This window comes from Salmo salar, chromosome 25 (genome assembly GCF_965601325.2).
Source record: "Salmo salar chromosome 25, fSalSal1, whole genome shotgun sequence".
Taxonomy (NCBI): domain Eukaryota; kingdom Metazoa; phylum Chordata; class Actinopteri; order Salmoniformes; family Salmonidae; genus Salmo; species Salmo salar.
Window position 1 is genome coordinate 10,998,770 of NC_138315.1, and position 27,589 is coordinate 11,026,358.

At 42.2% G+C, this 27,589-nt stretch overlaps 1 protein-coding gene across 1 annotated transcript; it reads right to left on the reverse strand.

Annotated features, from left to right (window-relative positions):
- LOC106586132 (1-phosphatidylinositol 4,5-bisphosphate phosphodiesterase delta-4) lies at positions 1-26,904 on the reverse strand. The gene is made up of 16 exons (XM_014173023.3): positions 26,586-26,904; positions 24,607-24,660; positions 23,586-23,744; positions 23,139-23,367; positions 22,869-22,998; positions 22,230-22,461; positions 20,969-21,170; positions 20,706-20,850; positions 20,322-20,474; positions 18,649-18,816; positions 18,160-18,310; positions 17,888-18,004; positions 2,149-2,324; positions 1,857-1,989; positions 1,139-1,288; positions 1-850 (listed from the first exon to the last, which is right to left on the reverse strand). The coding sequence occupies exons 2-16, from the start codon at positions 24,626-24,628 to the stop codon at positions 750-752; spliced, it is 2,268 nt and encodes a 755-aa protein (XP_014028498.1). The 5' UTR covers positions 24,629-24,660; positions 26,586-26,904; the 3' UTR covers positions 1-749.
- Between the last annotated feature and the right edge of the window lie 685 nt (positions 26,905-27,589).

Consider the following 27,589-nt stretch of genomic DNA (forward strand, 5'->3'; position numbering starts at 1 on the left):
TTTCATTTGTATCTTTATTTACAGAGCTCTATGCACATAAATACTTTACAGTTGAATACTTTTACAACATGATTCTTTAGATTCTGATATAGTTCCATGTCACACTTTGAGGAACTGTAAAAAAAAATCTATTGAAATGTTTAGATGGAGGACTAATTGTTTATACAATTAAGTTACTCTACCAGCACACAGTGCAACCGTTGAATACTTGGATGGTTATAAAACAGGGATAAAAAAAAGAGGCCATTGCATAGTCTGTTACTCCAAAAGGACTTGTGAACCCTGCAATATGTCAGTCCTTGCATCAGTTTGATCAGCCAAGTGGTATTGAACGTGCCATGTCAAAGAAGCTAACATTGGGCTCAAGCATTTCTTCATTGATTTCATCTCAGTTATCTGCGTGGGCGTCAAACGTGGACCGCTATATGATTTGACGCACTCCCATGACATTCAAGTTAAAAAAACTCTGATTATTTTAAGATTATATATTGGGGAAATAGCAAAAAATCCCTTAAATGCTGAGAATTCCCAGGTAAGGCTGTCTAGGCCATGAGACAAGTGGTTTTTCATCTTTCATCAGTGTGAGGCCCTGCTGATGTTGCTTGAACAGAAATGGTTATTTAAGCAGAAATGATCTAAAGCAGTTCATTTGGCATATAGATTTAGCTTTAAAAACTGATAACAGTATTATTGTAACCCTCCCATGTGATTGGTGTTTGCGGCATGTTATTCAGCCAATCATTGGGCCATCAGACTTCTGTTGTTAGCTCTGAGATCTTGATGTTGACAAACAGAGAAGACAGAGGGATTGCCGTCCCATCTTTGGACAGAAGGTGGATATGGCGATATCCTGTGAAGTGTGGGGAGAGGAGCCAGAAGAAATTCAGCTTGTTGTCATGAAGAACCACTTGGAAACCATTATTCATACAGTAAAATATGTACATTAGTACATAACAGGCTTAAATTAAAACACTCAGCAGGGATGCAAAATTCTGACAAGATTCATCAATTGATTTAACCTTTAACGAGTCAATAGGATCAAATTATTTTGTACAATCATTTAAAGAAAACTGCAATTGGGATTTACCCAGTTGTTCAGACTTCACCCTCAGGTGTAATATGATAAGGTCAATCTTACCTGGCTGAATACAGGTGAAGGGCACAGTGAACTGGCCCATGAAGTCGTTCCTGGAGGCCTTGTCATAGTCCTCCACCACAAAACGCACCAGGGCCAACTCAGGGACATGGACGATAAAATTGAGGGTCTCATTCCACAGAGGGTTAAAACCTGTAGGCAGGGGGCAGCAGAGTCCAGGTTTTAGACAGCCAAGAGAAGTACAGAGGTTCTGTGTCGTGTTCTATCTAATTCACTAAAACATGGCATGGTGTATAATACTTACATGTAATAATATTGGTAATGCATTTTTTTAATGTTTTATTCAGTAACAGTCAAAAGTTTGGACACACCTACTCATTCAAGGGTTTTTCTTTATTTTGACTATTTTCTACATTGTAGAATAATAGTGAAGACATGAAAACTATGAAATAACACATATGGAATCATGTAGTAACCAAAAAAGTGTTAAATAAAAACAATTTTAAAAAAACCTTGAATGAGTAGATGTGTCCAAACTTTTGACTGATATTGTATATTTTTAAGTCTTAGTTTATTGGATAGAAGAGAGTGTGCTGAAATAGCATTGGGGCGAATTGGAACCCATGCTGCTGCACTTCATGTGCACTGGAGGACGATCACCTTAGGCCACAATGCATGCATTTTAGTCCAGGAGTAGGCTGGGTCTGTACAAAGACCCCAATGAATGTGTTTTGCCAGTCCTTGAAAGCTGGTCCCTCACCATTGTTGTCAATGTAACTAGTTTCTTGCTTGGCTTGGTCCTGAAATACTCCGTAGATCTCCACTCTAACTAGAGGGTCAACGATAGAGCCCTCCTTCTGGTTCACCTTTGGTAGCTGCTGCCCACTGATCACCTTATGGACAAACACATGCATATAAAATTAAAACTTAGACAAGGATACGTACTCAAAAACATTGCAAATGAAACTGGCAAAACACACTAAATGTACATGCACAGGCACACAACAAAACACAACAGATAGTTGTATGATACAGAGCAGTTGTTTCTGGACCTGGATAGACAGGCGGAGTGATGTGTAACCATTCCGGGCCTGGGGTCTTTCTGGATCAAAAGAGTCATCATTCCTCATGAAGTCAGGTTTGAGGACGTAGCCGCAGCAGCCGTTCTGACTGAAGAGCCCATCGTTCAGATCCATCTCTAGCCCAGCCGTCTGGAAGTTCAGAGCCACTATGAGAACATCAAATAAATGTATATAGCCCTTTTCACAAATTTGTCACAAAGTGAAGAACAGTGAGGAGACAATGTGTTTGTAGTCTCTAACGCTCCTTGGCTTACACCCTGTTTCTCTCCAGACCCATCTACAGGATGTGTTACATTGCCATTTCTGGCAGTAAACCTTTTCTTTCTTCCATCCAGGAAGCAAGCAATGCATGTATGGATTGATACGGTGTGTTTCACCAGGCGTAATGTAACATATAATAGAAACAACAGGTTCTAGGCCTGTTTAAGGTAAATCGTCTGGGACAGAGAGTGTATAAAAAAACAAGCAAAGTTATGTGCTAGCTGGGCTATGCCTGAACTAGCCCAGCTAGCACATAATGTTCTAAGAACATACATTCTGTTCTCAGAACATAAAGAAAACGTTCCATAAAAACCACAAGAAAACCTTCGTAACGTTCAGAGAACGTTCTAAGAAAGTTATTTAAAAACACACACATTCCGTTCTCAGCATCAACAGAACTCCCTCTGTCCTCTATCTTGTGAAGTGTGTTCAGGAGTGTTGGCCTCGCCCACTAATTGGCCACACCCGATCTTAATGAGTGCTTGTTTTCTTTTGGAATTGGGTCTGTTTGAATAGACTAAAATGAAAAGCTTTGTATGCATAAAAAAACATGGCATGCTAGCTCCATCCTGGTGGCACAGTGGACTAATTCCATGGATAGAGAACAGAAGATTATGGGCTCTATTTTTGGCTGGCATTAAGGCGGCGCTAGCGTCATACTCATGTTCGTTGGCAATTTCAACCTGTTAAAGCCAGCGCTCTGCTATTTTCAAACTGTTGGCAATTGACCTGTCTTATATCAGCTCGCTTGCGCTCAGATGGGAGGGGTGGAAATATTTCATATGTTGATATGTATATGTTTCCTTAAAAACGTGATCCAAAGTTCTCATTTCAGGTAGCGCTAGTAGGGATATGTTTGTGGTTCTGGTTACCGGTGTTTTTTTTTATAAAACTGCTCCGTTGATTACCAAGTTTTGCTCTCCTGCGCCTGACTTCCCTGCCGCCAGTTACGCACTCCCTTACACAGTCAAAAGTTTGGACACACCTAATCATTCAAGGGTTTTTCTTTATTTCTTCTATTTTCTACATTGTAGAATACTATTGAAGACATTAAAACTATGAAATAACACATATGGAATCATTTAGTATCCTAAGTGTTAAACAAATCAAAATATATTTTAGATTCTTCAAAGTAGCCACCCTTGTATAAACACTTCTTTTTGCACAGCATCACCAGCAAAGAAGAGAGTGATGTTGCTGTATCAGATGACCTGGCCTCCACAATCCCCCGACTTCAACCCAATTGAGATGGTTTGGGATGAATCTACATTTGATATTCTTCAAAGTAGCCACCCTTCACCTTGATGACAGCTTTGCACACTCTTGGCATTCCCTCAACCAGCTTCATGAGGAAGTCACCAGGAAGGCATTTTAATTAACAGGTGTACATTGTTAAAAGTTAATTTGTGGAATTTCTTTCCTTCTTAATGCGTTTGAGCCAATCAGTTGTGTTGTGACAAGGTAGGGTTGGTATACAGAAGATAGCCCTATTTGGTAAAAGACCCAAGTCCATATTATGGCAAGAACAGCTCAAATAAGCAAAGAGAAACGACAGTCCATCATTACTGTAAAGATGGCCCTGACAGAGAGGGCTGCCTCGCTTCTAGTCCTTAGGAAACTTTGCAGTATTTTGTTTTTTATGTATTATTTCTTACATTGTTAGCCCAGAAAATCTCAAGTGTTATTACATACAGCCGGGAAGAACTATTGGATATCAGAGCGACGACAACTTACCATCACTACGACCAGGAATACGACTTTCCCGAAGCGGCTCCTTTCTACGTACCATCCAGGGCATTTGAACTGATTCCAGAGGCTGACCCAAAACAACGCTGCCGGAGAAGAGGTAGACGGAGCGGTCTTCTGTTCAGACTTAACCTCTCTAGGGTAGAGGGCAGTATTTGCACGGCCGGATAAAAAACATACCCGATTTAATCTGGTTATTACTACTGCCCAGAAACTAGAATATGCATATAATTGTTTGATTTGGATAGAAAACACCCTAAAGTTTCTAAAACTGTTTGAATGGTGTCTGTGAGTATAACAGAACTCATATGGCAGGCAAAAACCTGAGAAGATTCTGTACAGGAAGTACCCTCTCTGACCATTTCTTGGCCTTCTACACTCTCTTTATTGAAAACTGAGGATCTCTGCTGTAACGTGACACTTCCTACGGCTCCCATAGGCTCTCAGAAGGCGGCAGAACGTTGAATGATGACTTTGCAGGCCATGGCTGAAAAACAGTAGCGCATTTGGATAGTGGTCGATCAGAGAACAATGAGACTGGGGCGCGCGTGCACGAGAAGAGTCCATTTTAGATTTTTAGTCTTTGAACGAAAACAGGGTTTTCCGGTCGGAATATTATCGCTTTTTTACGAGAAAAATCGCATAAAAATGTATTTTAAACAGCGGTTGACATGCTTCGAAGTACGGTAATGGAATATTTAGATTTTTTTGTCACGAAACGCGTCGAGCGCGTCACCCTTCGTCACCCTTCGGATAGTGTCTTGAACGCACGAACAAAACAGAGGATATTTTAACATAACTATGGATTATTTTGAACCAAACCAACATTTGTCATTGAAGTAGAAGTCCTGGGAGTGCATTCTGACGAAGAACAGCAAAGGTAATCCAATTTTTCTTATAGTAAATCTGAGTTTTGTGAGTGCTAAACTTCCTGGGTGTCTAAATAGCTAGCCCTGTGATGCCTGGGCTATCTACTGAGAATATTGCAAAATGTGCTTTCACCAAAAAGCTATTTTAAAATCGGACATATCGAGTGCATAGAGGAGTTCTGTATCTATAATTCTTACAATAATTGTTATGCTTTTTGTGAACGTTTATCGTGAGTAATTTAGTAAATTCACCGGAAGTTTGCAGGGGGTATGCTAGTTCTGAACGTTACATGCTAATGTAAAAATCTGGTTTTTGATATAAATATGAACTTGATTGAACAAAACATGCATGTATTGTATAACATAATGTCCTAGGTGTGTCATCTGATGAAGATCATCAAAGGTTAGTGCTGCATTTAGCTGTCTTCTGGGTTTTTGTGACATTATATGCTAGCTTGAAAAATGGGTGTCTGATTATTTCTGGCTGGGTACTCTGCTGACATAATCTAATGTTTTGCTTTTGTTGTAAAGCCTTTTTGAAATCGGACAGTGTGGTTAGATTAACGAGAGTCTTGTCTTTAAAATGGTGTAAAATAGTCATATGTTTGAGAAATTGAAGTAATAGCATTTCTAAGGTATTTGAATATTCGCGCCACGGGATTCCACTGGCTGTTGAGTAGGTGGGACGATTTCGTCCCACATACCCTAGAGAGGTTAAGAGGCGCGCACACCCCCCACCGCTTCCGAGTATATTACTCGCTAATGTCCAGTCTCTAGATAACAAGGTAGACAAAATTAGGGCAAGGGTTGCTTTCCAGAGAGACATAAGGGATTGTGACATACTCTGTTTCACGGAAAATCTCTCAGGATATGCTGTCGGAGTTGATACAGCCACCTGGATTCTTTGTGCATCGTGCCAACAGGAATAAACATCTCTCCGGGAAGAAGAAGGGCGGGGGTGTATGTTTTATGATTAACGACTCATGGTGTAATTGTAGCAACATACAGGAACTCAAGTCCTTTTGTTCACCTGACCTAAAATTCCTCACAATCAAATGCCGACTGTATTATCTCCCAAGGAAATTATCCTCGATAATTGTCACAGACGTGTATATCCCCCCTCAAGCCGATACCACTACGGTCCTCAAGGAACTTCACTGGACTTTACTTTATGCAAACTGGAAACCATATATCCTGAGGCTGCATTTATTATAGCTGGGAATTTTAACAAAGCAAATTTGAGAACAAGGCTACCTAAATCCAATCAGCATATTGACTGTAGATCTCGCGCTGGAAAAACACTGGATCACTGCTACTCTAACTTCCGCGATGCATACAAGACCCTCCCCCGCCCTCCTTTTGGCAAATCTGACCACGACTCTATTTTGCTCCTCCCTTCCTACAGGCAGAAACTCAAACAGGATGTACCCGTGCTAAGGACTATTCAATGCTGGTCTGACCAATCGGAATCCACACTTCAAGATCGTTTTGATCACGTGGACTGGGACATGTTCCGGGTAGCCTCAGAGAATAATGTCAACGTATACGCTGATGCGGTGAGTTTATAAGGAAGTGTATTGGAGATGTTGTACCTACTGTGACTATTAAAACCTACCCTAACCAGAAACCGTGTATAGATGGCTGCATTCACGCAAAACTGAAAGCGCGAACCACCGCATTTAACCATGGAAAGGTGACTGGGAATATGGCTGAATACAAACAGTGTAGTTATTCCCTCTGCAAGGCAATCAAACAAGCGACATGTCAGTATAGAGACAAAGTGGAGTCGCAATTCAACAGCACAGACACGAGACGTATGTGCAGGGTCTACAGACAATCACGGACTACAAAAGGAAAACCAACCACATCACGGACACCGACGTCTTGCTTCCAGACAAACTAAACACCTTCTTTGCCAGCTTTGAGGATAATACAGTGCCATCGACGCACCCCGCTACCAAGGACTGTGGGCTCTCCTTCTCCGTGGCCGACGTGAGTAAGACATTTAAACATGTTAACCTTCGCTAGGCTGCCGGCCCAAACGGCATCCCTAACTGTGTCCTCAGAGCATGCGCAGACCAGCTGGCTGATGTGTTTACAGACATATTCAATCTCTCCCTATCCCAGTCTGCTGTCCCTACATGCTTCAAGATGGCCACCATTGTTCCTGTTCCCAAGAAGGCAAAGGTAACTGAACTAAATGACTATCTCCCCGTAGCACTCACTTCTGTCATCATGAAGTGCTTTGAGTGACTTGTCAAGGATCATACCACCTCCACCTTACTTGTCACCCTAGACACACTTCAATTTACTTAACGCCCCAATAGGTCCACAGACGATGCAATTCCCATCCCACTGCACACTGCCCTATCCCATCTGGACAAGAGGAATACCAATGTAAGAATGCTGTTCATTGACTATAGCTCAGCATTCAACGCCATAGTACCTTCCAAGCTCATCATGCAACTGGGTCCTGGACTTCCTGACGGGCCGCCCCCAGGTGGTGAAGGTGGGAAACAACATCTCCACTTCACTGATCCTCAACACTGGAGCCCGACAAGGGTGCGGGCTCAGCCCCCTCCTGTACTCCCTGTTCACCCATGACTGCGTGGCCATGCACGCCTCCAACTCAATCATCAAGTTTGCAGACGACACAACAGTAGTAGGTTTGATTAACAACAATGACAAGACAGCCTACAGTGAAGAGGTGAGGGCACTCGGAGTGTGATGTCAGGAAAACAACCTCTCACTCAACGTCAACAAAACAAAATGAGATGATCGTGGACTTCAGTAAACAGCAGAGAGAGCACGCCCCTATCCACATCTACAGGACAACAGTGGAGAAGGTGGAAAGTTTTAAGTTCCCTGGCGTACACATCACTGACAAACTGAAATGGTCCACCCACACAGACAGTTTGATGAAGAAGGTGCAACAGCGCCTCTTCATCCCCAGCAGGCTGAAGAAATTTGGCTTGTCACCTATCACCCTCAAACTTTTAAGGATGCACAATTGGGAGCATCCTGTCGGGCTGTATCATCGCCTGGTATGGCAACTGCACCGCCCACAACCACAAGGCTATCCAGAGGGTGGTGCAGTTTCCACAACGCATCACCAGGGGCAAACTACCTGCCCTCCAGGACACCTACAGCACCTACAGGAAGGCCAAAAAGGTCATCAAGGACAACAACCACCCGAGCCACTATCTGTTCACCCCGTTACCATCCAGAAGGCGAGGTCAGTACAGGTGCATCAAAGCTGGGACCGAGATACTGAAAAACAGCTTCTATCTCAAGGCCATCAGACTGTTAAATAGCCATCACTAACACAGACAGGCTGCTGCCTACATACAGACTTGAAATAATTGGCCACTTTAATACAACAGGTGTTGTATTCTTCCGCTGTTTGGTCCGTCTAATTGCACATCATCAGCTTTTCAACTCTGAACGGTTTCCTGTTTCCGGTCACAACTTGCAGACTTGTTTACGCTGCTGTGCGTTTTGTTGCCGATCTTACTTTGCTACCTGACGGTTTTTACTTTTTCATTACTGTATATTTTTACTTTTTCCCTCACTCAACTTTTTTCATTCAACTTTTTCACCCCGGAGGTGTTATCTGGACATGGTTCGTCAGGACTTCAAACAGCCGAAGCTAAGTAACATTAACATGATGCCTTCTAATTGCAGTCGTTGTACTTATAATATACAGGAGAACGATCGCCTTACGGCAAGGATAGCTGTGCTGCAAGCCCAGCTTCAGACGCAATCGTTAGGCAAGGGTAATTTCAGTGTAGGAAAGGATGAAACAGCATCTGTGCCACCAGTAAGTACAGATAGTAACGTTAGTATAAACCCCCTCGCACGGTCCCCGCAGCCGGACAACTTTCTCATGGCTTCTGGAGGGAAACGCTGTAGGAATGCTCAACCGGTGTCGCTTATTCAGCCGACAGAAACTTTCAACCGGTTCTCCCCATTAAGCGAGTCGGAGTCGGAGGCCGAGACTTCTCTGGTCTCTGCTCCTCCCGTTGTCTGAGACGCCGACGGCTCCCACGATTAGCTCTGACAAATTGAAAACCCTAGTCATTGGCGACTCCATTACCCGCAGTATTAGACTTAAAATGAATCATCCAGCGATCATACACTGTTTACCAGGGGGCAGGGCTACCGACGTTAAGGCTAATCTAAAGACGGTGCTGGCTAAAGCTAAAACTGGCGAGTGTAGAGAGTATAGAGATATTGTTATCCACGTCGGCACCAACGATGTTAGGATGAAACAGTCAGAGGTCACCGAGCGCAACATAGCTTCAGCGTGTAAATCAGCTAGAAAGATGTGTCGGCATCGATTAATTGTCTCTGGCCCCCTCCCAGTTAGGGGGAGTGATGAGCTCTACAGCAGAGTCTCACAACTCAATCGCTGGTTGAAAACTGTGTTCTGCCCCTCCCAAAAGATAGAATTTGTAGATAATTGGCCCTCTTTCTGGGACTCACCCACAAACAGGACCAAGCCTGGCCTGTTGAGGAGTGACGGACTCCATTCTAGCTGGAGGGGTGCTCTCATCTTATCTACGAACATAGACAGGGCTCTAACTCCTCTAGCTCCACAATGAAATAGGGTGCAGGCCAGGCAGCAGGCTGTTAGCCAGCCTGCCAGCTTAGTGGAGTCTGCCACTAGCACAGTCAGCGTAGTCAGCTCAGCTTTCCCCATTGAGACCGTGTCTGTGCCTCGATCTAGGTTGGGCAAAATTAAAAATGGCGGTGTTCGCTTTAGCAATCTCACTAGTATAAAGACCTCCTCCATTCCTGCCATTATTGAAAGAGATTGTGATACCTCACATCTCAAAATTGGGTTACTTAATGTTAGATCCCTCACTTCCAAGGCAGTTATAGTCAATGAACTAATCACTGATCATAATCTTGATGTGATTGGCCTGACTGAAACATGGCTTAAGCCTGATGAATTTACTGTGTTAAATGAGGCCTCACCCCCTGGTTACACTAGTGACCATACCCCCCGTGCATCCGGCAAAGGCGGAGGTGTTGCTAACATTTACGATAGCAAATTTCAATTTACAAAAAAAATAACAATGACGTTTTCGTCTTTTGAGATTCTAGTCATGAAATCTATGCAGCCTACTCACTCACTTTTTATAGCTACTGTTTACAGGCCTCCTGGGCCATATGCAGTGTTCCTCACTGAGTTCCCTGAATTCCTATCGGATCTTGTAGTCATAGCAGATAATATTCTAATTTTTGGTGACTTTAACATTCACATGGAAAAGTCCACAGACCCACTCCAAAAGGCTTTCGGAGCCATCATCGACTCAGTGGGTTTTGTCCAACATGTCTCTGGACCTACTCACTGCCACAGTCATACTCTGGACCTAGTTTTGTCCCATGGAATAAATGTTGTGGATCTTAATGTTTTTCCTCATAATCCTGGATTATCGGACCACCATTTTATTGCGTTTGCAATCGCAACAAATAATCTGCTCAGACCCCAACCAAGGAGCATTAAAAGTCGTGCTATAAATTCTCAGACAACCCAAAGATTCCTTGATGCCCTTCCAGACTCCCTCTGCCTACCCAAGGATGTCAGAGGACAAAAATCAGTTAACCACCTAACCGAGGAACTCAATTTAACCTTGCGCAATACCCTAGATGCAGTTGCACCCATAAAAATTAAAAACATCTGTCATAAGAAACTAGCTCCTTGGTATACAGAAAATACACGAGCTCTGAAGCAAGCTTCCAGAAAATTGGAACGGAAATGGCGCCACACCAAACTGGAAGTCTTCCGACTAGCTTGGAAAGACAGTACCGTGCAGTATCGAAGAGCCCTCACTGCTGCTCGATCATCCTATTTTTCCAACTTAATTGAGGAAAATAAGAACAATCCGAAATTTCTTTTTGATACTGTCGCAAAGCTAACTAAAAAGCAGCCTTCGCAAATGGAGGATGGCTTTGACTTTAGCAGTAATACATTTATGAACTTCTTTGAGGAAAAGATCATGATCATTAGAAAGCAAATTACGGACTCCTCTTTAAATCTGGGTATTCCTCCAAAGCTCCATTGTCCTGAGTCTACACAACTCTGCCAGGACCTAGGATCAAGGGAGATACTAAAGTGTTTTAGTACTATATCTCTTGACACAATGATGAAAATAATCATGGCCTCCAAACCCTCAAGCTGCATACTGGACCCTATTCCAACTAAACTACTGAAAGAGCTGCTTCCTGTGCTTGGCCCTCCTATGTTAAACATAATAAACGGCTCCCTATCCACCGGATGTGTACCAAGCTCACTAAAAGTGGCAGTAATAAAGCCTCTCTTGAAAAAGCCGAATCTTGACCCAGAAATTATAAAAAACTATCTCCCTATATCGAATCTTCCATTCCTCTCAAACATTTTAGAAAAAGCTGTTGCACAGCAACTCACTGCCTTCCTGAAGACAAACAATGTATACGAAACGCTTCAGTCTGGTTTTAGACCCCATCATAGCACTGAGACTGCACTTGTGAAGGTGGTAAATGACCTTTTAATGACGTCAGACCGAGGCTCTGCATCTGTCCTCGTGCTCCTAGATCTTAGTGCCGCTTTTGATACCATCGATCACCACATTCTTTTGGAGAGATTGGAAACCCAAATTGGTCTACATGGACAAGTTCTGGCCTGGTTTAGATCTTATCTGTCGGAAAGATATCAGTTTGTCTCTGTGAATGGTTTGTCCTCTGACAAATCAATTGTAAATTTCGGTGTTCCTCAAGGTTCCGTTTTAGGACCACTATTGTTTTCACTATATATTTTACCTCTTGGGGATGTCATTCGAAAACATAATGTTAAATTTCACTGCTATGCGGACGCACACAGCTGTACATTTCAATGAAACATGGTGAAGCCCCAAAATTGCCCTCGCTAGAAGCCTGTGTTTTTAGACATAAAGAAGTGGATGGCTGCAAACTTTCTACTTTTAAACTCGGACAAAACAGAGATGCTTGTTCTAGGTACCAAGAAACAAAGAGATCTTCTGTTGAATCTGACAATTAATCTGGATGGTTGTACAGTCGTCTCAAATAAAACTGTGAAGGACCTCGGCGTTACTCTGGACCCTGATCTCTCTTTTGAAGAACATATCAAGACTGTTTCAAGGACAGCTTTTTTCCATCTACGTAACATTGCAAAAATCAGAAACTTTCTGTCCAAAAATGACGCAGAAAAATGAATCCATGCTTTTGTTACTTCTAGGCTGGACTACTGCAATGCTCTACTTTCCGGCTACCCGGATAAAGCACTAAACAAACTTCAGTTAGTGCTAAATACGGCTGCTAGAATCCTGACTAGAACCAAAAAATGTGATCATATTACTCCAGTGCTAGCCTCCCTACACTGGCTTCCTGTTAAGGCAAGGGCTGATTTTAAGGTTTTACTGCTAACCAACAAAGCATTACATGGGCTTGCTCCTACCTATCTTTCCGATTTGGTCCTGCCGTACATACCTACACGTACGCTACGGTCACAAGACACAGGCCTCCTAATTGTCCCTAGAATTTCTAAGCAAACGGCTGGAGGTAGGGCTTTCTCCTATAGAGCTCCATTTTTATGGAATTGTCTGCCTACCAATGTGAGAGACGCAGACTCAGTCTCAACCTATAAGTCTTTACTGAAGACTTATCTCTTCAGTAGGTCCTATGATTAAGTATAGTCTGGCCCAGGAGTGTGAAGGTGAATGGAAAGGCTGGAGCAGCGAACCGCCCTTGCTGTCTCTGCCTTGCCGGTTCCCCTCTTTCCACTGGGATTCTCTGCCTCTAACCCTATTACAGGGGCTGAGTCACTGGCTTACTGGTGTTCTTCCATGCCGTCCATGGGAGGGGTGCGTCACTTGAGTGGGTTGAGTCACTGACGTGGTCTTCCTGTCTGGGTTGGCGCCCCCCCTTGGGTTGTGCCATGGCGGAGATCGTTGTGGGCTATACTCGGCCTTGTCTTAGGACGGTAAGTTGGTGGTTGGAGACATCCCTCTAGTGGTGTGGGGGCTGTGCTTTGGCAAAGTGGGTGGGGTTATATCCTGCCTGTTTGGCCCTGTCCGGGGGTATCATCGGATGGGGCCACAGTGTCTTCTGATCCCTCCTGTCTCAGCCTCCAGTATTTATGCTGCAGTAGTTTATGTGTCGGGGGGCTAGGGTCAGTCTGTTACATCTGGAGTATTTCTCTTGTCTTATCCGGTGTCCTGTGTGAATTTAAATATGCTCTCTCTAATTCTCTCTTTCTCTCTTTCTGTCTTTCTCTCGGAGGACCTGAGCCCTAGGACCATGCCTCAGGACTACCTGGTATGATGACTCCTTGCTGTCCCCAGTCCACCTGGCCGTGCTGCTGCTCCAGTTTCAACTGTTCTGCCTGCGGCTATGGAACCCTGACCTGTTCACCGGACGTGCTTGTTGCACCCTCGACAACTACTATGATTATTATTACTTGACCATGCTGGTCATTTATGAACATTTTAACATCTTGACCATGTTATGTTATAATATCCACCCTGCACAGCCAGAAGAGGACTGGCCACCCCTCATAGCCTGGTTCCTCTCTAGGTTTCTTCCTTGGTTTTTGGCCTTTCTAGGGAGTTTTTCCTAGGGAGTTTTTCCAAGCCACCGTGCTTCTTTCACATGCATTGCTTGCTGTTTGGGGTTTTAGGCTGGGTTTCTGTACAGCACTTTGAGATATCAGCTGATGTACGAAGGGCTATATAAATACATTTGATTTGATTTGATTTAATAAATGGATCACTAGTCATTTTAATAATGCCACTTTAACAATGTTTACATATCTTGCATTACTCATCTCATTTGTGTCTGCTGTATTTTGTACCAGCTATTGCATCTTGCCTATGCCACTCTGTCATTGCTCATCCATATATTTATATGTATATATTCTTATTCCATTCCTCTACTTAGATTTGTGTGTATTCGGTAGTTGTTGTGGAATTTTTAGATTACATGTTAGATATTGCTGCACTGTCGGAACTAGAAGCACAAGCATTTCGCTACACTCGCAATAACCATGTACACTCCCGTTCAAAAGTTTGGTGTCACTTAGAAATGTCCTTGTTTTCCATGAAAACATACAATAAATGAGTTGCAAAATGAATAGGAAATATAGTCAAGATGTTGACAAGGTTGTGAATAATGATTTTAATTGAAATAATAATTGTGTCCTTCAAACTTTGCTTTTGTCAAAGAATCCTCCATTTGCAGAAATTACAGCTTTGCAGACCTTTGGCATTCTAATTGTCAATTTGTTGAGGTAATCTAAAGAGATTTCATCCCATGCTTCCTGAAGCATCTCCCACAAGTTGGATTGGCTTGATGGGCACTTCTTATGTACCATAAGGTCAAGCTGCTCCCACAACAGCTCAATAGAGTTGAGATCCGGTGACTGTGCTGGCCACTCCATAATAGATAGAATACCAGCTGACTGCTTCTTCCCTAAATAGTTATTGCATAGTTTGGAGCTGTGCTTTGGGTCATTGTACTGTTGTAGGAGGAAATTGGCTCCAATTAAGTGCTGTCCACAGGGTATGGCATGGCGTTGCAAAATTGAGTGATAGCCTTCCTTCTAGATCCCTTTTACCCTGTACAAATCTCAAACTTTACCACCACCAAGCACCCCCAGACAATCACATTGCCTCCACCATGCTTGACAGATGGCGTCAAGCCCTCCTCCTGCATCTTTCATTTTTCTGCATCTCACGAATGTTCTTCTTTGTGATCCGAACACCTCAAACTTAGATTTATCTGACAATAACACTTTTTTTCAATCTTCCTCTGTCCAGTGTCTGTGTTCTTTTGCCCATCTTAATTAATCTTACATTTTTTCTTTGCAACTCTGCCTAGAAGGCCAGCATCCCGGAGTTGCCTCTTCACTGTTGACGTTGAGACTGGTTTTTTGCGGGTTCTATTTAATGAAGCTGCAAGTTGTGGACATGTGAGGCGTCTATTTCTCAAACTAGATACTCTAATGTACTTGTCTTCTTGCTCAGTTGTGCACCCGGGCCTCCCACTGGGGCCTCTTTCTATTCTGGTTAGAGCCAGTTTGTGCTGTTCTGTGAAGGGAGTAGTGTGCAAACCTGTCGTCAAGGCAAATGGTGGCTACTTAAATAATCTAAAATATATTTTGATTTGTTTAACTTCTATGGGCTAGGTGGGACACTTGCGTCCCACCTACTCAACAGCCAGTGTAATCCCGTGGCGCGTTATTCAAATACCTTAGAAATGCTATTACTTAAATTTCTCAAACATATGACTATTTTACACCATTTTAAAGACAAGACTCTCGGTAATCTAACCACACTGTCCAATTTCAAAAAGGCTGTACAACGAAAGCAAAACATTAGATTATGTCAGCAGAGTACCCAGCCAGAAATAATCAGACACCCATTTTTCAAGCTAGCATATAATGTCACATAAACCCAAACCACAGCTAAATGCAGCACTAACCTTTGATGATCTTCATCAGATGACACTCCTAGGACATTATGTTATACAATACATGCATGTTTTGTTCAATCAAGTTCATATTTATATCAAAAACCAGCTTTTTACATTAGCATTAGACTAGCATGTGACTAGCATTCCCACCGAACACTGCCAGTGAATTTATTAAATTCCTCACGATAAACGTTCACAAAAAACATAACAATTATTTTAAGAATTATAGATACAGAACTCCTCTATGCACTCGATATGTCCGATTTTAAAATAGCTTTTCGGTGAAAGCACATTTTGCAATATTCTCAGTAGATAGCCCGGCATCACAGGGCTAGCTATTTAGACACCCAGCAAGTTTAGCACTCACCAAAGTCAGAAAAATGTTATTACCTTCGCTGTTCTTCGTCAGAATGCACTCCCAGGACTTCTACTTCAATAACAAATGTTGGTTTGGTCCCAAATAATCCATTGTTATATCCAAATAGCGGCATTTTGTTTGTGCGTTCAAGACACTATCCAAAAGGGTTAATAAGGTTGACGAGCATGGCGCATTTCGTGACAAAAAAATGTGTAAATATAATATTCCGACCCGGGAAAGCCTGTATACGTACAAAGAGAGAGAAAATAAATACATCTCGTGCCCTCGTGCACGAGCGTGAGTCTCAGAGTACTCTGACCAGCCACTATCCAAACGCGATAATGTGTTTCAGCCAGAGGCTGCCTCGATATCATTCAGCTTTCTCCCGGGTTCTGAGAGCCTATGGAAGCCGTAGGAAGTGTCACGTTACGGCAAAGATCCTCAGTCTTCAATAAAAAGAGCCAAGATGAACAACAACTTGTCAGAAAGGGCGCTTCCTGTTTGGAATCTTCTCAGGTTTTTGCCTGCCATATGAGTTCTGTTATACTCACAGACACCATTCAAACAGTTTTCGAAACTTTAGGGTGTTTTCTATCCAAAGCCAATAATTATATGCATATTCTAGTTACTGGGCAGGAGTAGTAACCAGATTAAATCGGGTACGTTTTTTATCCGGCCGTGTCAATACTGCCCCCTAGCCCTAACAGGTTAACACTTTTTTTGGTTACTACATGATTCCATGTGTTATTTCATCGTTTTGATGTCTTCACTATTGTTATACTCAAACCCTTGAATGAGTAGGTGTGTGTCACGTTCTGACCATAGTAAGTTGTTATTTTCTATGGTAGAGTAGGTCAGGGCGTGACAGGGGGTGTTTGTCTATGTTTTGTATTTCTATGTTCAGTTTCTAGTTTTGTATTTCTATGTTGGTTTTGTTTGGTATGATCTCCAATTGGAGGCAGCTGGTCAATGTCGTCTCTAATTGGAGGTCATATTTAAGATGATGTTTGTCCCATCTGTTTTTGTGGGGGATTATCTTTTGAGTAGTGTTTATTTCTCTCTGCGTCACGTTTTTTTTTTTTTTTTGTTATTCTAGTTATTTGTGTATTGCAACGTTTCACGGAATAAATCAATATGTGGAACTACAACCATGCTGCACTTTGGTCCGATCCTTTAGACAACCGTGACAGTGTGTCCAAACTTTTGAATGGTACTTTATATATTTCCATATTGAAGCCATGCAATTACTTAGAACAGTGTGGACTGCAAACAGGTTCAAGTTAACATATTTAGCAAAGATGGGGCAGGTCTACATTTTGTAATTTCATTTCTGCAAGCTATTTAACAAACTATAACGGACAAACATTGGAATTGGAGTTGATTCCAAGGCAATACATAAGACTGTAAATACACAACTTATACCAACCACATATTTAGCCACGGAGCATGTTCTGAATGGCCAGTGAGGGGTCAAGCCTCAACACACATTCTTATTTATTCATCAAAACCCAACCCTTTCGCACCACCACAATCATTATTATTGGTTGTGAAAATAGCAAAATATTCACCCCGAACCTATAGCGCTCCCGCATTTCTATGTGTCCTATCTGTGCTTGGAGTTCAACAAAGTTAACCCAAAATAAGCTAACAGTGTTATTAAAAATGTTATTGAACATTCAATTAAAGTTTTAAGGAAGCCTCAAAATAACCTATAATTTTATTTCTCAAAGCGTGAATAAAACCTCCCAGGAAAACATTCAAGGAACAGGAGTAAAAGTTCTCAGAACCTCCCTGCAACCTAAAAATAAACATTCCCAGAACAGACAACATTTTTACTTCCGTTCAACAGAACATTTAAAAAACATTCAGTTTTACAGGTCAGTAAACGTATGACTTCATTCCCAGAATCAATAGGAAACCAAAACGGCTAGCTTGTTTAAAAACAGATTTACACTACAACATTGACCTGAGTACAAAATGGTTTATGTGAAGAGGCTCTCACCTATCTGACAGCCTACGTTCCACAGCTCCTGTGGGTTGTAGTTGGAGGAGTCGGTCCTCATGCCACTGGGGTAGACCCTGCTCAGCTGTCTGCTGTTGTGGCGCACAAACTCTGCCCCTGAGAAAGACACAGCCATACAGTGATGCTTTTTTCTATCCCATAACCCAGGGGACCAACAACAGTGAATGGTTGTGAATTCCTAACCAATAATCCTTGGCAATATCAATACATTGTTTGCTATGTAGGTATTGCTAAAATAGTTCAGGGCGCACCTGTGTCCTTTGCAAGTTTCCTGGCCTTGGACTCAGAGAAGGAGGACATCTCGTAACACTTGGAGTGCAGGCGAGAGTACTCAAAGCTGTGGAAATGAACACTCTTGCAGTACACCACCAGATCCGAGAGTTCCCTGGATAACTTGGATTTCTGAAGAGACAGGATGTTACATGTAAGTGAACAAATATCACCTGCTTTGTGGCTATTAATTCAACCACGGCATATCATGATTAGCTGGCAGGTCAAGGCACAGTGTTAATTGCTTGCTTAGTGTGTGATATTTTTTGCAAAATGGCAGAATGTATTGTCAGTAATAATCTAGTAATGTATAAGTGTAATAGTTGGTGCAGATGACGGCAAGAGGTTGCCAGTCGTTCACCTCCATCCATCCATCCATCCATCCTTCCGTCCATCCTAACAGATCCATCCATCCGTCTGTCCATCATCCGTCCGTTCATCCTTCCAGATACATCCGTCCAGCCACATACCTTATCATTGAGATGAAGGGCCTCTGCAGACAGGTTTTCTGCAGACAGGCTCTTAGGGTCAGCCTCATCTTCGTCGCTGACCTCATCAGTGACCTCATCGGTCAGCGTTTCACTTTCTTCTAGGCCGCCAATCTTCTTCGCTTTCAGCAGGACCTTTCTCTTCAGATCCTTATACGAGTATGCACGAATCCAAGGGCACATGCGCGTGGGGGCACACACACACACACACACACACACACGTGTATAGATGACAATGTATAATAACTGATGCCAATGAATAGATGATGTAATGTACTATACGTAGATGACGCCAAAGGAAATACTGTGCCATGTTTGAATATGATTGTTTTTAGTGTCTCAAATCTATTTGAGTGGCCCACAATGTTTTTGTTTTATCTGTATTTTGTATAGTCAATTATTATATCATTTTGGAGTAACACTTGAATACATTTTTCTAACTAACTTAAGTCTAGCACACACATACACAAACACACACCTCATTGGATATTTCTCTTTATTTTAAGTGCTCTGACTGGAAGAAGAGTATGAAAATCACTGGAGACTTATGATTGTACTGCTCCCGGCATCACTGCTGAGTAAAAACCTGAACATAGTTATAGACAGGAAATCAAATCCTTAGAGAACGTCTTCTCAATTGACTTGATAAATAATTGACTTGCCTTGTTGAAAAATGGTTACAGTAGAGTAGATAAATAGAATACAATAAAATAGAATAGAATAGAATAAACTTTGCTTGCCCAGGGACCCCAACATAGGCAAACGGGTGACCCAGGGACCCCCATCATATGTTAGCAAAAATAAACACACACATCTTGTCTTATCAGGTGAATGTAATCAATATTTTAAAATGAATCGATTTGGTAGACAGTTTCATTATTTAGACCTCCCCACTGATCATTGGAGAGGAAGTGTAAACTCTAACATTCCATTAGCAAAAAAGGAATCTTGGCTGCGTAGAGAAAATGTTGCTGTTGTAAAGCTCATTTTCTGCAATTCTATGCATTTTGCCATGGCTAATGCTTTGTTCCTCTGCTCAAACATTATCACAAAATCAATGACATGTGCCCTGAATTTTTCGATTCTCCCTGATTGTCCAGCTTTTATTTGATTGTTAGCTCTCAAAGATGGTATTATTTAAGAATATAAATAGTTCAATGTTTTTTCTTCATGCTTTCTATCTGGTTTTTGTTGTTTTAAGTTGACACTGAAACTGTTTTTCCACCCCAAAAAATTATCACTCAGATGGCCTTCCTAATAATTTTCTATACAGAAAAAAGCCTGTAATTAGCACCAATGACTGTAATTTCCTCCATATTAAAGGGATAGTTCGAGATTTTATTAATGAAGCCATTTATCTACTTCGGTGTCAGCTAGCATTCTAACTGTTCCTAGAGACTTCCAATCCTTGCGCTAACACTAGTTAGCATTGGCTTGTGAAAGTACATCTAACTTCCTTTATGGTGGACGCAGAGACATAAAAATGGTATCCACAATGGTACTCTTTTGCAGCTAGTGATAATAAAATGTGTATCTTTCACCACAAAATCCCCAACAAATTACTCCCCCCTCCAAAAAAAAAAGATTTGCGGAGCCACTGCAGTACCACCCCGGACCCTGAGCAGTGAATTGAAGGGGTCCAGTGTTGGTCTTACCTGGGGAGAGGGCAGCTCTTGGGGAACCAGTCTGTCGAGGGGGGCCCTGAGCAATGTGTCCCCAAGGATGGTGTCCAGGAGCTGGGCCATGACCCTCTGCTGCTCCATGCTGCAGTGGTTCTCCAGGGACAGGATGACAGGAAACTCAGACACCTGGGACACAGGGAGAGGGGACGGACGGAATGCCTAAAAAGATGTGTTGAACTTTGAAAGTCATTTTTTTACAGTAGTTATTCTGAGAAGAGCTGAAGGCTGAAGACAGGATGTTTTATGATGCTGAATACTTGGTTGAAGAAAAAAACAAGAAACGAAGACAAATGACCAGAAGCATAGAGCTGCCGTGGTCATGAAGGCTACAGTTAATTCAGGTATTGAAGTGCCCACCTTGAAGGCGTACTCCGCCAGTGTGGTGATGACGTCTCTGAAAAGTATCTTGGACGTGAAGGTGTGGCCGTGATAAACAACCGGCTCTCCATTTGGCCCATCCCAACAGTCCACCTCGACGCAACGACAGCCACGCTTCAGAGCCCTGCACACAGACATACTGAGTTAAACAGCGGTGTATATCAAAAGCTGTTTGAATAGTGCCTTACATGGCCTTACTGCCATGTAAGCCTTACTGCAATGCTGAGTGTTTTGTTCCTCACTGGATGTAGGCCTCCTGGCTGCTCTGTCCTCGGAGCTGGTCGTCCATCAGGTAGGTATTGTGGGAGGAGCAGATGAAGTAGTGGCTGAGGGGCTGGCTCATGTCCTGGTGCAGGGCCAGCAGCTGGGGATCCAAGACCGCACTCTCCGGAGAGACCAGGTACATTTGGAAGCCATCTATAGACATGGCCCCGTGTTTCTTGGCTGTGAGAAGACATGGGAAGTTCTGTCTTATATGTCAACCCAATCAGAAAATGCTCAGTAACTACATCTCTCTGTTGATTGTGGTTGACAATGGCAGTTGATTACAATTGACTATGGTCAGTATAATTGTGGTCAATCATGGTTACTTGTTGAAAAAAAAAAATATATATATATATGGATATACAATATACAATACTTAATATAAGGACAAATATATATATATATATATATATATATATATATATATATATATATATATATATATATATATATATATAAAAATCTTATTGGAACTGTAATGTAAATGTTAATGTTTGTGCTTTTCTTATAACTCATTTCTGTGTTCTATTCATGTGCTGTTCATAAATCAATTTCTGTTTTCATGCAAGTGGCTGACTGTACAAATCCTCGCTTATCAGTAGCTGCAATTTGGCAGTACGACCAGACCGTGTTTTGAGAACGAACGACCGTGTTTTGAGAACAAACGAAAGATATCTCAGTTTAAAGGTTTCAGCTCGGAAAGAAAGAAGCCTCGTAAGGTGTTGGTCTGTCCCATGTTATGAAACAGTATTGGTCGGTCACATGAATAAAACAAAACGGTAATGATGAATTAATTATTCTAAATCATGCAAATATAACTTGTCTATGTATAGCCGTATATAAGACAATTGTTTGGACTGCCCAGGCAGAGCTCCTGATTGACATGTGTACTATGGTGCATTGAGTTGGTTGGAACCTCTCCAGCACGCTGACAATAAACAATGATTAATTTAAGATTGACTTTGAGTGTCCCTGTGTAAGAATTTCCATGACAGAAACCCCCCAACAAACAACAAAGTAAAAAAAATAAAAGGGCACAAAAAAACATACAACATATTTTTAATGAAACATGGCGACTTGTTGACCGGCCATTGTGGGCTCTTGTGGTTCACTCAGGTAGACTAGGTAATGATCATTGTGGTTGTCATTCATTATGATTGACATTGTCTTAATGAGGCTATTAATCATCTCATTCATATAGTTGATTGTGGTTGACCACAGTTCCACAGCGGTCCTTACCGTTCTCTGAGGGTTCATAGCGGTCAATCAGCTCTTGGGCGTGCTCCAGACTCCTCTCCCCCTCCTGCTGCTCCTGCTTCAGGAAGTCCTCCAGCTCAGCGAGGGTTAATATCTGTCCGTCCCGAGAATAGTCCTGGAACACCCGCCACACGTCCTCCCTCTCCGTCAGCATCTTATAGAACTGGACAAACTCCTCGTTCTCCAGACAACCTGACTCTGACTTATCAGCCATCTGGGCGTAAAGGCAAAGAGCAGAATACTTGTCTACTTCAGAGAAAAGGTGTTCCCATTACATTTTATTTTCTATTAGAGTTCTACCACCTTATGATGGTAGACCACTGACAGTGTAGTCACTTACAATGACATCATAGAAAAGCAACCAATGTTGGGGACAATTCCACCACTTACATCATCCACATTTAACTACTGCTCACAATACTTTAAGGTTGATTACATGTCAAAATCCATGGATTTGCATGTGAGTACATGAGCATATGCCTAAATTCCAAATGAATGGGAAAGATGAGCGCCATCCCATTCATTTGGGATTGAGAGACAAATAGCTGGATCTATACAAGAGTTAGCATGGGAGATGGACTCAAATCAAAAGTGAACAGTAGATGATGAAGGTAACCTCACCGTGAAAAGGCGAAGAGCGTACTCTTCATTCATGTCCACGTTCATCATCTTCAGTAGTGTGCGCACCTCCTTGAAGTTCATCCGTCCATCTTTGTTTTTATCGGCCTTTTGAAACCAGTCCCAGATCCACCTGAGAAGAGGAAGACGCTGGCTAAGGGCAACAATTAGTAAGAGACAAGATAGAACGGAGCAACGTTATAGACCCTCATTGGTTTGTATGGTTAATCAATCCGTATATTGTATTTAATGCTGAGCTTGGAACAAGGATACTGGTCGAGCCTCTCCTTGTCATTCATGCTCTCAGTGTTCTGGATCAGTTTGCGTACACCCCGGATCCAGACCTGCGCCTCGGACGGCGACTCCGCCACTAGGTCCAAGTTACTGCGGCGACCATGGAACACCAGGGTGAAACAGAGGTCAGCGGGGAACTCATCAGCGATACTCAGCAGGATCTCTGACTGGTGACCCTCGCGCACCACATCCACGTCAGCCACAGAGACTAAGAGAGAACATTAGGCATCATGTGAAGACATACTCAGGCTTTTTCTATGCTAAAGTGATTTCTCAATAGATGATTGTATGCCTCATCCTTTTTTCAAGAGAGAAATACTATGGCCGTTAATTCAACTTTTTATCTGCAGTCTGGTCAATTCTTATGCTGTCTCCTCCCTGCTTCCTCCACCCACCCACCCACACCCACACACTTGCAGTACTCACAGGTGGAGTGGCCTGTCCCTGCCCACCTGGACTTGTACCAGATGGTCTGGCCATCCTCCTGCAGGCGGAAGTGCCGCTGCTTCTTCCAAGAGCGAGACTTGACCTTCCTCAACATTGCCCCCGCCTTCATCACCTGGAGGTCCTTGTCACCCTGGGCAACTGTGCAGGATCAGGGGTTAGTGGTCAAGGTTGGGGTCAAAGGTCATCTTGACCATCCTTACAAATATAGTCTTAATCAATTTAGACCTCGTGTTGTTTCTCTATTCTGGTTAATGGAGGCTGATACAGTATCTGTACTCCAAAGTTCATTTTTAAGATTTTGATCAGAGGAAATTCTCTTAAGGATCCATCCGTTTTTAAACATTTTAGCCTAAAATGACATACCCAAATCTAACTGCCTGTAGCTCAGGACTTGAAGCAAGGATATGCATATTGAAGTTTGTGGAAATGTTAAATCAATGTCAGAGAATATAACACATTAGATCTGGTAAAAGATAATACAAAGAAAAAAACATGTTTTTAAAATATTTTTGGTACAATCATCTTTGAAATGCAAGATGAAGGCCATAATGTATTATGCCAACCCAGTCGCAATTGAGATTTTGGCCCCTAGATGGCAGCAGTGTATGTGCAACGTTTTAGACTGATTCAATGAACCATTGTATTTCTGTTCAAAATTTTGTATCAAGACTGCCCAAATGTGCCTAATTGGTTTATTAATACATTTTCAAGTTCATAACTGTGCACTCTCCTCAAACAACAGCATGGTGTTCTTTCACTGTAATATCTACTGTAAATTGGACAGTGCAGTTAGATTAACAATAATTTAAGCTTTCTGCCAATAATAGATATGTCTATGTCCTGGGAAATGTTCTTGTTACTTACAACCTCATGCTCATCACATTAGCCTACGTTAGCTCGACCGTCCCGCGGGGGACCCACCGATCCTGTAGAGGTTTTAAATTGTATTATTGCATTATTGATGCAACCTCATGCAACCTTTTAGTGTCTGTCAACTTACACAAACTTTGGGGAGATTCCATTGCTAGCCTTGACACATGCCCGTGGGAATTTCCTGCAAAAAAGAAGACAAAAATAATTGCTGTGATACATATTATCCTGTAATAGTGACACAAGTAAAATTATTCCCTCCCTACTTCCTGATCAGTGTGGACATCCATGGCTGAATAATCGATCCAACTGTGTCATCAACATTTTAGCTGTGTTGCATGCAGAGCTCGGAAATCCAATCAGACTTATGCTTTCTCTTTCTATCTACTGATTGACTAAGAGGGAGAGGTGTAGAAGATTGACAACCCAAAGCTTGGCATTTCTTACAGTTGGTGTGCTGCATGGATTCAATTAAGTCTCCCTGGACTGTAGTTTGCACTGCAGAATTCTCGAGCAGTATAGGAGTGAATGCAGTTTAACCAGGACAATACAGAGAATGAACCAGGTATCTCATTCATGATTCTAAAAAAATCGCACCAAAAGTAACAGGTAACTCTCCAATTCATATGCGAATTCTCAAGTCATATGCCATAACTGAATTGACTCCAAACCTATTCTCTATGTCCTTGTGATAGTATGACAACTACTTTTGGTGCTGCTATCAAATACAAGTGTATTAGCCTTTGGAAGAAAATATATTCAGCACCAATCAGCTGTCTAATCCCCTAGGGAAGAGGTGCTCAACTCCTCACAGAGAGGAAACTCACAAGAACTTATTGTATTGTACACTCCAAACAGTCAAATGTTCCATAAAGGGAGAGTTCAAATGGCTTCTCTTCCTTCTTTTTTGGCTGTAGAATCTCCCTTTCCTCACATTGTCATTTTACAACCTTTGTAGAATAATGGCTAATTTTGATAGTATATTTTCTCTTTTTTACCGTTCACAGCAAGGTAAATTGTTCCGTAGTTCAAAATACAACAGAGGCTTCTCCTCCCAGCCCCACTGTTAGTTTGTGAGCGAAATATCCACTCCTTCTTCAGCAATACAAGTGTAACTAAAGCATTGTCCCTGAAGTACTGCAAAGAAACTATCCGTTTAATATTTTTTAACAACACCAGTGATGTTTTTGATATGTGGTGTTTGTGAAAAGATGTGAAAGAATAGGAAGACCTCTCACAAAGCAGTCATTTTCATGGTACACGCTCACGTGTGCACACATAGTCATACGATTCTAACCAATGAATAAACTTCTATGTTAGGTTATTTGGTGGGCCGTTGCTAGTGTTTTGGAAAGAGAACTCTCTCAGGGTATATGACTAATACCCAGCCACGTGCCTGAGGGTGTCCACCTGACCACAAACACAGGGAGAGAATCCTGACTCACTGGCAAGTTGGTGTCATACTTTAAATGGGCTACTCACACTAAAACCTACTCAAAGTATTAAAGAAATACTGTTTATCAAGTGAAGTGGCAGCCTCATCATATGCCCATATGTCTTCACTCTACATTTAATTACAACACCCCTTATTATAAACATCTGTGATATATGACTGTCATTGTAAATTAGGCCGTCATTGTAAATAAGAATTTGTTCTTAACTGACTTGCCTAGTTAAAAAAATAATAATAATAATAATATATATAATATATATATATATATATATATATATATATATATATCCACAGGAATGTTCAATTTCCAATTCATGAAAGCTCTATACTCAACCCTGAATGGGCTGTTGCTACGCTTCAGGAGGAGCTGTGTGAAGAATCCTGTAAACAAATTCAGGTCCACCAGTCTTTTAGCACACATGTAAAATGTGCTTGTGCCATGTAGGGAGGCTGGCTGAAGGACAACAAAGTAGAACCAGATGCTGTAATATGAGACAGAATCAAAACAGCAACCAGGGAGTAAGATTATAATCAAACCAACAACCGCAACACTAAACCACAACCTGCGCTGAACACATAATGTATTGTAGGCTATGCCTTTTACTATCAAGATGAGGACAAATATAATGAGTCAAAGGAGAAGAAATGACACTTACCAAATTGTAGACCTCTCCCTCGGGTCTTTGTCCTGGCTCTGCTGGGGCTGCCACTGCTGTGAAGAGCTCCAGAATAGATTGGGATGTTTGGTGAGAGCCAGTCCAGGGAAGGGCTCCAGACCAGAATTAGGAAGTGTCAAAGACAGCTGGCCACCCAAAAGAGATAGGGGTCTGGTGGGGGTAGCAGGCCCAGTAGAAAGCTCCAGAACTATGGACGCTTAGGGAGTGTCCCGAGACCACTAGCCAAGCACTGGGCTCAGGAGATGGGGAGTGTCCAGAGGAAAGCTGGCTCAGTGTATATATCCTCTATGCTCTACTTTGCCTGCTTCATCTGGGAAAACGTTTCCCTAGTCAACACTGCCGCCTTCTGGTACACTCCTCCCCCCTCCACCTACCCCCTCTCCTTCCTTCCCTGCCACTCCCTCTCTTTTCCTATTTTCCTACACCCTAGCATCTGATGAGGGCTGTTCAATTTTTCCAAGGCTGCTTTTTTTTTTATCCTTTGCTGTTTTCCTGTAGGCTGCCACAGTATGCTGCTGCTCACTTTAAATGTCTTGCTCTCTCCATCTCCATACACACACTCTCTCTCTACCTTATCCATGAGCTGACTGCAGATTTGATTCACCCCTCTCCATTGTTTTAAGGACAGCAATCCAGACAGTACTCTTGTTTACCTCAGCACAGACAGATTACAGATAACTCAGTCTATGAGAGGTTGCCTGTGCAAGATCAAAACGCATGTAGAGAGTGGCATACAGTAGTCCAGTTCTCACATACCCAGACAATCCTTTCCATACCTACTGTACTTATCCCATCAATGAGTTAACGTCTATTGCACATGCAGCCATGGTTTGCGGTGTTTATTTTCTATTATAAACTGGGTGGTTTGAGCTCTGAATGCTGATTGGCTGACAGCCGTGGTATATCAGACCGTATACCACGGGTATGACAAAACATTTATTTTTACTGCTCTAATTACATTGGTCACCAGTTTATAATAGCAA